General features: G+C 33.9%; 2 protein-coding genes across 2 annotated transcripts; one reads left to right on the forward strand and one right to left on the reverse strand.

Moving 5' to 3' along the window:
- Positions 1–42: 42 nt before the first annotated feature.
- LOC121737658 (ADP-ribosylation factor-like protein 3) lies at positions 43–3437 on the reverse strand. Its single transcript, XM_042129324.1, has 5 exons — positions 3423–3437; positions 3028–3288; positions 2725–2857; positions 915–1018; positions 43–368 (listed from the first exon to the last, which is right to left on the reverse strand). Exons 1-5 carry the CDS (start codon positions 3423–3425, stop codon positions 318–320), a joined length of 552 nt encoding a protein of 183 aa, XP_041985258.1. The 5' UTR covers positions 3426–3437; the 3' UTR covers positions 43–317.
- A 1168-nt stretch (positions 3438–4605) lies between these two features.
- On the forward strand, positions 4606–5679 carry LOC121737612 (H/ACA ribonucleoprotein complex subunit 2-like protein). Its single transcript, XM_042129273.1, has 2 exons — positions 4606–4941; positions 5320–5679. Exons 1-2 carry the CDS (start codon positions 4703–4705, stop codon positions 5549–5551), a joined length of 471 nt encoding a protein of 156 aa, XP_041985207.1. The 5' UTR covers positions 4606–4702; the 3' UTR covers positions 5552–5679.
- The last annotated feature ends 6742 nt before the right edge of the window (positions 5680–12421 follow it).

Consider the following 12421-nt stretch of genomic DNA (forward strand, 5'->3'; position numbering starts at 1 on the left):
CATAACATTTAAAATTAAAAGAAAAAAACATGTACAGTTTAACTTACTAGTAAAAATATAAAAATGTATAATTTATATCAGACACTCTGAGATATCTATTTAAACTCATTTTTAGGCGTCGTACTCGTGTGCTTTCTCACAATTTCCCTTTGCCTTTGCTGACATTTCATATTTAAAGTAAATGTGCTTGTTAAATAACGATTTATATTCTTAGAAACGCAAATGTTATTATTTCATAAGTGAATAACATTATGTTATTATAGAAAATGTCCGAAACTATTCCGATATGTGGTAGCCCTATGTTTTTGACAGTATTATTATTTTTCTTTCTTGACTGGAATGTTCTTACAAACCCACTCCATCCCGTCCTGAAATGTGAAATTATTGTTTCTTTATTAAATAGTTAAGTTGCCGTTAGATCAGGCGCACTATGAAAATAACAGCGCCTTAAAATCGTGCACACAATATGTTTAAGTCCTCCCACGTCTGCAGTCGTGGCGGTTACTTTATGTTTAACTATTTCGCGTACTTACAAGACTTTAAGTAAAGGGCCAAGCTGCCAACTTTGTCGATATGACGCTTTATAAAGTTTTGTCCCTGTCTAATGAATTAGAAAAGTTGCTTGAGAGACAAGTGCGGCGTTGCCAGACTTCGGCACGTTGTACTTTGTATGCGTGCGACTGGACGTATGCAAATTATAATTGCACAAGTTGATAAAAATGCTATGCAATAACTTTACCGCGGCAGTTCCCGAGTGCTTATCTCACGTATTTTTTTTATTATAGATATTGCAAAGCTTTAATTGTAATAATTATTATGTCTACCAACACCTTTTCCAATGTTACAGAATAACGAGAAAAGATTGTCGTGTGAATGTTTACTATTAAGGAGGACAGCATAAAAATAGGATTTACCTTAATACCAGTTCCGTCCGTGGCCACACAAGCTTGAATTTGCCACGTCCTATCTCTAATCAGGTGCAGGCCTAAGTGCTGTGCTATTTCACTCGCTGGGAGAGCTGAAAAAAAGCATAAAGAGAATGAAGGTAATAGTGGTAATTAGACATCGGATTATATGCATTTGCATAATATTTGCATATGCAAATGCAAAATTTGGCAATTTATCGTTGATAGTGCATAATATTTCGGCCATATTATGCCCTCGTAGTCTCCAAACTAGCTAGCTATAATACACACCAAGGCCACGAAACAGAGGTACGATAGATCAAAATACTTCAAATGTGTAGTCCCGCGCCCGCCCGTTTCAAGACTAGAAACAAAATGTTTCTTTGTACTTGGTAACATTCGAAAAAAATGGAATAAAGTAGGTAATCAACTTCCATGAGCACAGATTGCAATCGGAAAGGAGGAAAAAAATGGAAATTAGCGCATTTATTATGGGAAACACCGGAAAACTCTTCCAAAAAGAATAAATTTTAATAATAATAAGTGACTTTGATTGAGCATATTTTGTGCATATTTTGGCCATTTTCGTGCATATTTGCCTGCATATTTCGGCACTTTGATCGTGCATATTATAATCCGATGTCTAGTGGTAATGTACAGTGTATACGTGACATAATATAACAGGTATTGCATACAAAGTCAATATTATATTTCATTTAGCGAGAAAGAGATAGATAGACACATTGACACTTTTACCCATACCCATTAAAAACGCGAAAGTGTGTCTATCGTGTCTGCGTCACGCCCGAACCAATACCGATTTTGCTGCATTTTGGTATAGACCAGCGGTAGGCAACAGGCGGACAGACAACAGAAAGGTCGAATCTCGGACCGTGAAATATTTTAAGTAATGTATTTTATACCAAGTATCAATGAATACATGGATAAGGTATACGTATACCTTTATCAATTAAAATGATATTTTTAAGCTATTTATGACAACTGTATTTTTTTCTGGACCTCGTCAAAATTTTCCTACAGTACCCGGGCCCCACCTAAAATCACTTGCCGACCCCGGGTATAGACTATAGTGATACTTTGAATCCCGGGAAAGGACATAGGATACTTTTTATCCCGGAAAAATGTACGGTTCACGCGCGATAAACGAATTTTGGCGCGAGTCGCTGGCGTCAGAGTAGACAGAATGATAGGGTATGCCGACTTACAACTGATGTTGAAATTTTTAAATTTGACGTATTATGACGAAAATCGTCGCTAGGGTTGTTAGCTTGTTACCTACGAATTTAAAAATGTGACATATTCGATGAACGTGTTCCTCTTTGGTCGTTTTGTTCTTTGTGTTTTGGCACATGCGATTAAAATTGTCAGAATCCAATTTTGAAATATTTAAAATATTAAAAAATTTATTTTTAAATATTTAAAATATTTAAAATATTTAAAAATAAATTATATCAGCCAGCGCGAGGCACAATCCATTCGTAAATCCTAGTGAAACCCGACGAATTTGACAGATATTGAAACCTGTCCGTTTCTTTGCAGTCGAACTACTGGTAGTTATGTCTATAGTGCTGGCGTCATCTATTCTCTAATATCTTACTCATTTTCCAATAGAAATCAGAGAATTTTCGAGAAATTTTTGAGCAGCCTGCACAATGCACATGTATCTAAATAAAATATGACACACTTTATTTCATGAAGCAGAAGTAAAAGTTCGTTCATCCTTTAAAATCCACATCGTTCAAATATTGCTCACAATTCGCCTAAAGAATTTTGATTTAAAAACATCAAAATATCTTACCTGTAGCGAGATCTTGTTTGTTTGCATACACTAAAAGTGGGACACCAACCAGTTTTTCATCTTGTAACAACTCCGCTAACTCCTGGGCCGTCTCCTGCAGTCTTTGATGATCAGAGCAATCCACCACGTAAATCTGAAAACCAAATTTCTCGCTTTTTATCATAATATTTTTATATTCTGAATAATTATTTTATAAGTTTACGGTCCCCGCGCGGTATATGAATTTCTGCGCAACGAAGTTGCGGTCACTATACGTTAATAACTGGTACTATATGCACTGGAATACTCTGGATCAACACATACCAAAATATCAGTGTTTTCAAAATAGTTTCTCCAATATGGACGTATTTTCCTCTGTCCACCTATATCCCATACGTTCAGTTTGAAACCGTTTGATAAAACCGATTTTATATTGAAACCGGCAGTGGGAGTCACATGGTTGATGTCTTCTGATGCTAGTTGCTTGAGTAAAGTGGTTTTCCCGGCGTTGTCTAAGCCCAAAAGAAGTAACCTTAACTCCTTTTCGGGATTAGACCTCAATTTTCTGAGTATGTTAAGCAGCCCCTGAAATATAAAAACACCCATGCATTAGTTTTTTTCCAACGTCATGAACGATAAGTGTCCTTAAATTTGAACCAGTATGGTCACCCTAGCCGATGTAAAGCAATACTTAATAAATTTTTTAATTCGAAACTTACCATTTTGATGAAAATTGAAAATTATCAAATTATTCAAATACAATAATATTTCGTCTTAAGATTTGACATTTTACTGGTCTATTTTGATTAATTATGTTGCTATGACAACGTTCTACAGAACAGAGAACGTAAATATTATATAGATCTATTATAGTCTTTTACGTACATAATAATGTTTTCTATAAAATACTGAAATTAAAAGTAATTATGTCGTGCCGCGTGCGCAATTTGTATTGTTAACATAATATTTTGACTTTGTGCTGTTTCTCCGGGGTATAGTCTGTCAAAAAAGTGAAGAAATTAAAAAGTGGCAACACGTAGTGGCATGACTCTGAATGACTCATGTCCCCATTGAGGTACTATAGACTGGAGAGAGCCTTATATCGGTGTATAAGCGTCAAAAGCGTGTAATGTTATGTCCTACTTACTAGAACATAACAAAGGAGTCGGTCTGCATATTTCATGTAATAAAAGTGTCAATAAAGGTTTTTAGTGAACATTTAATGCTAGATATTGTTGAGTTTTGTGGTTCCGCTAAATAATAAACCATAAGAATGGCCAAAGAATGCCTCAAACACGTGGATTTAGCATTAAATACGTAAGTTTTGAACAACGTTTTTTGGGCTTTTCAATCGGTATTTTTGTAAGCTAAAAAGATAATTTATAAGTTTATTAATCCCTTATTCGTGCTATATAAGGCATTAGCCCTAAAAATGTCACATCAATTAATAATTTGGCTATAAAAATTGCATAGCTTTTTACGTGTGTTTACGGATTCTCATCACTTGAACTATAGTTAATCGATATCATGAACTAATTGACTTTCTTTTCTGTATCATAATGTGCTTCGAAATAAGCGACAAATAGAAATATTCAAAAAAATATACACACACTACTTGTATGAAAATAAGCACAAAATGGCCACGCGATGACGGGCTAAGACTACATCTATTATACTATAATACTTTATCTATGCTTGTCCCTTTCAAATCAATCTAAAGGGGCCCATTCACGGCAGGCCGCCTTGCCGTCCGCCGGCTTATGCAGAATAGTGAATGGTGTCGTTGCCAGCTGGCCATGCAGGCTGTATGCAGGCTGCAAAGTATGTATAAAAAATATAGTTGTCAATTGTTATTTGTCAAATGTCAATGTCAGATGAGAAATCATTTTGATTTTTGTATTTGACACTTGACAGCCGCGTTGTTGATACGATTTGTTTGGTTAAAAAACACGTGCTATTAGGAACAGCATTATTTTATTTTTATTTAATTATCAATAAAATGGGTAAAGTAAAGCAAGAGCCCGTTGAACAACAAGAAGATGCCGACGTTAGTGTAAAAACCGAACCACAAAGTTACGATGATAAGGTAGAACATTGCAGCATCATTGCCAAACCCATGGCCCCCAAGAAACTCAGCAAGAAAATATACAAACTCATTAAGAAATCCAGTAGCCACAAGAATTATATAAGAAATGGACTGAAAATAGTACAGAAGCAACTTAGATTAGGCGAAAAAGGGTAAGTGTTTATTTTAAGGTTAGAATGTAAAAGAGCTAAGAATTTCCAATCAAAATATCTAATCTTTTTTTCATAATGTTGTTATTTCCATTAATGTCTTAGAAAATATAAACCAATCAAGATTGGTTGGATGAATGGCTATCATATATAATTTTCAATAGTATTATGATCTGTTTCTACTTTTAAGATAGTAAAAAATGTAGTGTGTCAGTGTGCTTTATTACAAGTAAAACTGTTTATCAAAATATGTCTCTAAAGGCCATAATTCCATATTTTACAAAAACATCTCAATCACTCCTACTAAGTCTTAAGAATTTATAAGTTATTTAAAAAGGAGTACCGTACACAACTTTAACTGATAAAACATTTCAATTTCAGATTAGTATTCTTCGCTGGAGATATCTCACCGATAGAGATCATGTGTCATCTGCCGGCAGTTTGTGAGGAGAAAGACGTTCCATACTGCTACACTCCCAGTCGGAAAGATATCGGTTCCGCCATGGGTACCATGAGAGGATGCATAATGGTACTTGTTAAAGAGCACGAAGATTATAAGGACCTGTACGAGGAAGTGCAAAGTGAAATAAAAATGTTAGGACATCCGTTATAATTACTAGTTTTATTTTGAAGTGGATACTAATTGTTTGTCCTTCAGGTCTAATGGTGATGTTGAATCATAAATGTTTTGGAAGAATTTGCTTCAGTTACAATAGTTTGTCTACTTTAATCCCTCGATCGTGAAAATCTATTGTTATCAGGGTAGAATGTGACCGCTTGGGAGTTGAAGCATTAATATTTCAGCAGTACTTCTTAATCCTTCGATCGTGGATTCTTGGAAATCTATTGTTATTCTATTGCTGTCGCGACCACGGGTGATCTTATGAGGCTTGATAGGCACATACAATATTTAAATGACCTTTTGACTGATTATAAGAGTGAACTCTGTATAATAATGCAACTGTCAACAATACTTAACATGTGGCGGCATTTGTTTCAAAAGCCATCACAAGCCAAAAGGCTCTTGGCAGTCTATTGAAAATAATCCAAGTTGATGTTTCATAATTCATCTACAAGTCTTTTTAGCGCGTCCGAAAAGAAAATTTATTTTAAAAAACAGTTTCCCAGACCTACAGACATTATATTTTTAAGTCTTAGAATAGTGAAAAACTTGATATTCCATATTATATATTATGTCGGCTTATCATACATCCATGTTTGCAATAACTTGCATGCCTACTACAGAAATGATTTTGCCTACCATTAGACCAGTGATAAGAGTTTCTAACTTATATCCCGCGTTCCATTTGATGTTAAAAACGATCAAAACGCTAAAAATGCCTACTATTTTGAGCATTTTGATCGTATTTAACAAGAAATGAAACACGGGGGTTAAGTATAATAAGCTATAAATAATAAGTTAATCATTAAAATATGTGACACCATAATCAAAGCCTGCTGCACTTCCGACCTAGCATAATTTGCCGCAATATTTGCGATATTTTTTTAGCATATTGACCTCATTTAAACAGTAGAACTTGTACTTATAGAAAAAAAATAAAGCTTAGTTTGTAAGGGGTTCATAGTTTTATTTTAATGCCTATGATTAGTCTTTCATGAGGTTCTAATGATACAGTTATAAATCATAAACAAAATATTCAAACTATTAGTAAATTATTTTTGTACTGTAGACTTGGTACGGTGGCTATTTGATTTTTATATAAAAACATGGACGATAAATTTTCCTTAGTCTATGATAAAAATAAAAATAAAAGTACGGTACCTACTTAGTTAAATTATAAAGTGGATATTTTTTAAAATGAAAATAAGGGGGCAGACGAGTCACCTAATCGAAAGCAACTTCCGTCGCCCATGGACACTCGCAGCATCAGAAGAGCTGCAGGTGCGTTGCCGGCCTTTTAAGAGGGAAAAGGTAATAGGGGAGGGTAGGGAAGGGAATAGGGTAGGGGATTGGGCCTCCGGTAAACTCACTCGGCGAAACACAGCGCAAGCGCTGTTTCACACCGGTTTTCTGTGAGAACGTGGTATTTCTCCGGTCGAGCCGGCCCATTCGTGCCGAAGCATGGCTCTCCCACGTATATATTATTGCTCCCTCCTCCCTGTTTCCTCCCTGGATAATGCCGGTAGAGTTATGATTTTTTTCCTGAATATCTATGGCCACTATTAGCATGTCCCTATGTTTTCTTTTTTTTCATAATTTTATTAATAAAAAAGATAAGGACGTCCAAAAACCCAAAAAAATGGCCAGATTTTCCTCTGTGTTCAAACACCCAGAAAACAAAACTGGCTAAAATATACAAAAAAAATAAAACATAGGAACACAGCTCAAGCCTTGCTTTAATTCTTAATGAAAACAGTACTTAAATCGGTTAAGTTTTGGAGAAGGAATCAGCGGACAACGAATCGAAGATTTTCTGTTCTTTTATTAGAACTTTTGTCGTGTTGTCTTTATCGCGCTCTGCGGTGGGAGACTTGAGATTGGTGAGACAGCAATACATTTTCAAATACCTATTTTCAATTTCTCTCGCCCCTGGTGTATCCTCTTAATATCATGTTATTGGCGTTAGCCACCTCAAGTTACTAAAGTCACCAGCTCCAAGATTGTTTCACCCACCCCCAGAGCATCGTTACAATTTTTTTCTATGTTGTGGTAAGTGTTAACAATGAACATTAACTATGTCATTTACTGAATTATGTTGATATAAAAGTAAAAATAAGAATTATTTACTTCCTACTATTAACAAAGAAGGTTGTACGAAGCTTCGTGCTACTTTTATTCAGAGTTTTCAGCATTCGAATTATCCGAATATATTTGAATTATTCGAACATTTTTGTAGAATATTTGAATTAAGTATTCGAATAGTATTTTTTTCGCATAATGGCATTCCCTACAACGAATACTATACTCACAAGGAGATTCCCTAGCTGCAGCGCAAAGCACACAAGGTGGCACGATTAATAGAATCATTATAATTATCACGATTGGAGGATAGCGGGGTGTGTAAGCGGGGCTAGCGACTAGCGTGCTTTGAATTTCTGACAGCAGGCTCATAATACATAGTGATATTATTTTACTTTAAATCGGTTAAAAAAGCGACCTCTATTTGTTCAGTAGCGACAGTAAAAAAATGCTTCACTTTTCATTAGATGTCACTTTTAAAAGTACAGTCAGGATGTTAATTATGTAATAACACACTGTTTATTTCACATACATTTATTACACTTATTAAAATCTACAAGTACGTAAAAAATGGCAGATTGTCATTCGACAGTGAAGATTGGCAAAATACAAGTAGGTCAGGTAACTAGACATCTAAAATTACTGTTAAACTACATATACCTTACGGCTTTAGAGGGATTTCAGCAGCTCCTAATAACTCCAGTGCAAAACGAGGGATTACCTATTTTTTTACTGTACTGTAGATTAGGAATCTGACCTTAAAGTACAGTTATGAAAAATAAATGAATGCACTATCAGAGAAGTTGATTACTAGGCAGATGGCGGACCTGAGTAATTTGGTCGCGTTAAGGGCGGGCTGCCAAATTTTGCTGTGTTTTCTAATAAGTAGGTACCTAAGTATTACGATCCCGGAAGACGATTGACTTAAATGAAATTGAGATTTATTTAATCATTGTATATTTATCTGATATTTGCCTAACGGATAACACGATTCACTTATTTTGAAAGATTCATAATTTCAAAAAATATAACTATCGAGTTATATTTTTTGAAATTATGAATCTTTCTGGGCTTTTCAACAAATATCTGTTACACTTATCGAGTTACTATCATTAAATAACTACTACAATCACACACTTTATAAAATAATGGCTAAAGGAAATATTTATAGCATTGTATTTAATTTTTAAGTAATCATCAAAAACAGTTTTGGGACTTACGACCTTTACTTTCGTGCTTTAATGCGGGAACCATTGTTACGCGATATTATTCACTATTAGCTGCAGGCTGCCGCGCAAAGTACAATCCTCGCAGACACGATTCATGGAATCATTATATCACGATTGGAGGCTAGCTGGGTGTGTAGGCGGGGCTAGCGTGCTTTGATATTTTTGGCAGCAGGCTCTTAAGTCAAACCCATCAAACCGATCACAGCTTAACATTGAATTGACATAAGCCGATCGAGTGACGTAGGTCCGTCAACTGCCTAGGAATCAATTTCCTCGATGGTACATACTTAGTTACCAATTTCCAACAAAATGAAAACTAAACAAAATATTAATATTTAATCTAAATACAAGCGTTTTTATCATTATATTAACAGTGCCCTATGGTATTTTTCCAGACTTACAGTGATTATAATATTGTAATTTGTAGTAGGTATTAATAAAATTAAATAATATTATACTTACAAAAACCGGAAAAGTTCTACTTAAACCCCTCCCAATTTAAAATACTTTGTTATGTACTAGTAATTGAAGCATTTATTTGTTTTTGTTTTGCAAATAGTTTTAAAGGTAAGAACGTCTAAAATTAATGTTGGTTTAATTTTAATCTTAGTATCTATCTCTGTGAGTTGGTAACCTGTAAAAATATTTTACAGAATACAGGGTGTAAACAAAACAAAGTGATAATACTTTAGGGTGATAGACACCCTAAAGTATATATGTATAAAAGATATACCTAGGTATATATATGTCTATGTATACCTAGGTATATCTTTGTTTTGTTAATCCTGTAAAAAAATGTTGTGTGTGTGCTTCAATCACTAATATACAAGATACACAGTCCCATACAAAACCTCTCGAAAATCTGTCGCCGAGTAAAAGTGTTTAAAAAAGTATACATTTATCTAAAATCAACCTTAATAATAGTTATTAAAGATCTTTTTATAAGACAATGTACAATGTGTGTTTACAAAGCAATAAGTTTTTACGAACGACGCACGCTTCAAACTAAATTCAACCATCGTCTTAAAGTTTAAATTATTACAATTCCAAAAAAGCACTTCAATAATTTTACGGCCGCACTTCGCTGCTGGAACAGGGTGATGTGAAGTATGAGTGGAGTAGAACTGTTCAAAATTTTTTGTTGATTGTAATAATTTTAACAGTCCATTTTTTAATTTTTCCAAAGTTTAATGTGGATATATTTAAAGTGGTAAGTGTGGATTAATTATTATTTTTATTTGTAATTTTATGTTGTTCTAATATGTTTAATTTTATAGTTAACTAATTATATACGTGGGAGAGCCATGCTTCGGCACGAATGGGCCGGCTCGACCGGAGAAATACCACGTTCTCACAGAAAACCGGCGTGAAACAGTGCTTACGCTGTGTTTCGCCGAGTGAGTGAGTTTACCAGAGGCTCAATCCCCTACCCTATTCGCTAAAGTCGGCTTGAAAAATTGTTCGCATCTTTGCCGTGCTATAACTGATATCCAATCTCCACATCTAACTGGATTTCGAGGAAACCTAGAAAGAATATATTCCTCAATAAAATAAATAATAATTAATAGCGACTCCACCAAATGGAACAGAAACGCAGTGTATAACCCGAACATTTCAAGTGGGCATGATAAACTACGATAAGTACCTTTAGTATGAGTATTCGCAATTGAGATGGTTTATACCTCGTGTTGATTTATTTACAACTTAATTTTAAAACTGTTTTTTGTTGATTTCTTAATGAAATACCAATATTTATAATACAATTGTATGAAATATATTAGGATAAAATTAATACTTACCGGAAATATGAAATTCCAACCCATTTTTTGCGTTTTAAACGTATGATTTTTACAATTGTTGAACGAGTACTGGGACATGTTTCCCAGCGGAGCGTTCGAGCACTACTAAATCGAAAGTCCACCAGAATGTTGCGTTTGGTGCTCTTTTAGTGAGGTCGTTTTTTGCCGCGGACTGTGTATCTTGTATATTAGTGATCGAAGTGTGTGTGTGAGATTTAGATGTGCTTGTTTTGAATTTATGAGCCCAAACTTTTTTCAAGTACCGTACTCTTGGATTGTATTTCGACTAATTTGCGAATTTTGCAATCGTTTTACGATAAAAAAATCGGCCAAGTGCGAGTCGGACTCGCGCACGAAGGGTTCCGTACCGATAGAGCAAAATTAGGCCAAAATTTGTGTTTATTGTATGGGAGCCCCTCTTAATTTTTTATTTTATACTAATATTATTATAAAATATTAAAGTACACATAAAACTAAGGATTTAAATTAGATATAGAGCAAAAAAGGCCAAAAAAATCACGTTTCTTGTATGGGAGCCCCCCTTAAATATTAGTTTTATTTTGTTTTTAGTATTTGCTGTTATAGCGGCAACAGATATACACAATCTGTGAAAATTTCAACTCTCTAGCTATTGCCGTTCTTGAGTTACAGCCTGGAGATATACAGACAGACAGTCAACGAAGTTTTAGTAGTAGGGTCCCGTTTTTACCCTTTGGTTGGGTACGGAACCCTAAAAATAGTGTGTGGCCAACCTCTAAACTAACTAAGGTGATCTGTTTGATAATATAATACTTAGCCGACACATTTCATTTTGAATTCGTATTATTTACAAAAATAATAAAACTACGGAAACCCTGCTTGGTACATTTTAGAGATCTTGTAGATAAATTACACATGTATAAAATATTACCATTAAAAGTGCTTATAAATAAAACCGGAAACTATCCTTAAAACGGAATCACTACCTATAATAATCTTCAAATAAAAAAAATCTGAGGCGGTAATTGAAATAGTATTTAATACTATTATTACGTATGTTAGATTAAGATAAGATATTATAACTATATTAATATAATATTATAATAAAATATTATAATATAATATAGGTACTTTAACATAATATTTAAGCTGTAGAGTAAGATTTTGATTTTTGTGCGTAAGCAAAAATTTGCCTGAAAATAATGGTGATAAAATATTTCAGTTTATTTGATAAAACTAAAATACACTTATAAAAATAGTGTGATTTTTACCAATTTTTAATAACCTTAAGAATAATATGTAAAGTTTATAATATTATATACCTGGTAGTAATTATAAGCTTAAACTTAAGTTACATTTTAAATATAATATGAGTTTTAACACAAAAAAAACTATCAGATACAAGACAAATACATATTCCAATATTATTTCTACATGCTAGTTGCTACTTTAAAAAACAAGCAAAATATTACACTGTAAAACCATATATTTAAAAAGCGCACATGTATGATTTTTATAGCGTTTTAATCTTCAATCACATTTTTTTCTGGATGACTGTACTATCACATTCCGTTAACCCGTCCACAACTGTTATTTTACTCCTGTAATGACCTTTATGCCTTGGACATAAATATCACTTTGCCATAAAGGTTACAATAGTTACTCTGAACGTCACAATTTTTATTGCGCCTCACTCCTGTAATGACCTTTATGCCTTGGACATAAATATCACTTTGCCATAAAGGTTACAATAGTTACTCTGAACGTCACAATTT

This window comes from Aricia agestis, chromosome 21 (genome assembly GCF_905147365.1).
Source record: "Aricia agestis chromosome 21, ilAriAges1.1, whole genome shotgun sequence".
Classification (NCBI taxonomy): domain Eukaryota; kingdom Metazoa; phylum Arthropoda; class Insecta; order Lepidoptera; family Lycaenidae; genus Aricia; species Aricia agestis.

Coding starts and splice junctions, on each gene's coding strand:
- LOC121737658 (XM_042129324.1), bottom strand. Junction 2,858..3,027: donor TTGAAAACACTGATATTTTG/GTATGTGTTGAT, acceptor TTTGGTTTTCAG/ATTTACGTGGTGGATTGCTC. Junction 1,019..2,724: donor CAAACAAGATCTCGCTACAG/GTAAGATATTTT, acceptor GCTTTTTTTCAG/CTCTCCCAGCGAGTGAAATA.
- LOC121737612 (XM_042129273.1), top strand. CDS start 4,703: ATGGGTAAAGTAAAGCAAGAGCCCGTTGAACAACAAGAAGATGCCGAC. Junction 4,942..5,319: donor CTTAGATTAGGCGAAAAAGG/GTAAGTGTTTAT, acceptor TTTCAATTTCAG/ATTAGTATTCTTCGCTGGAG.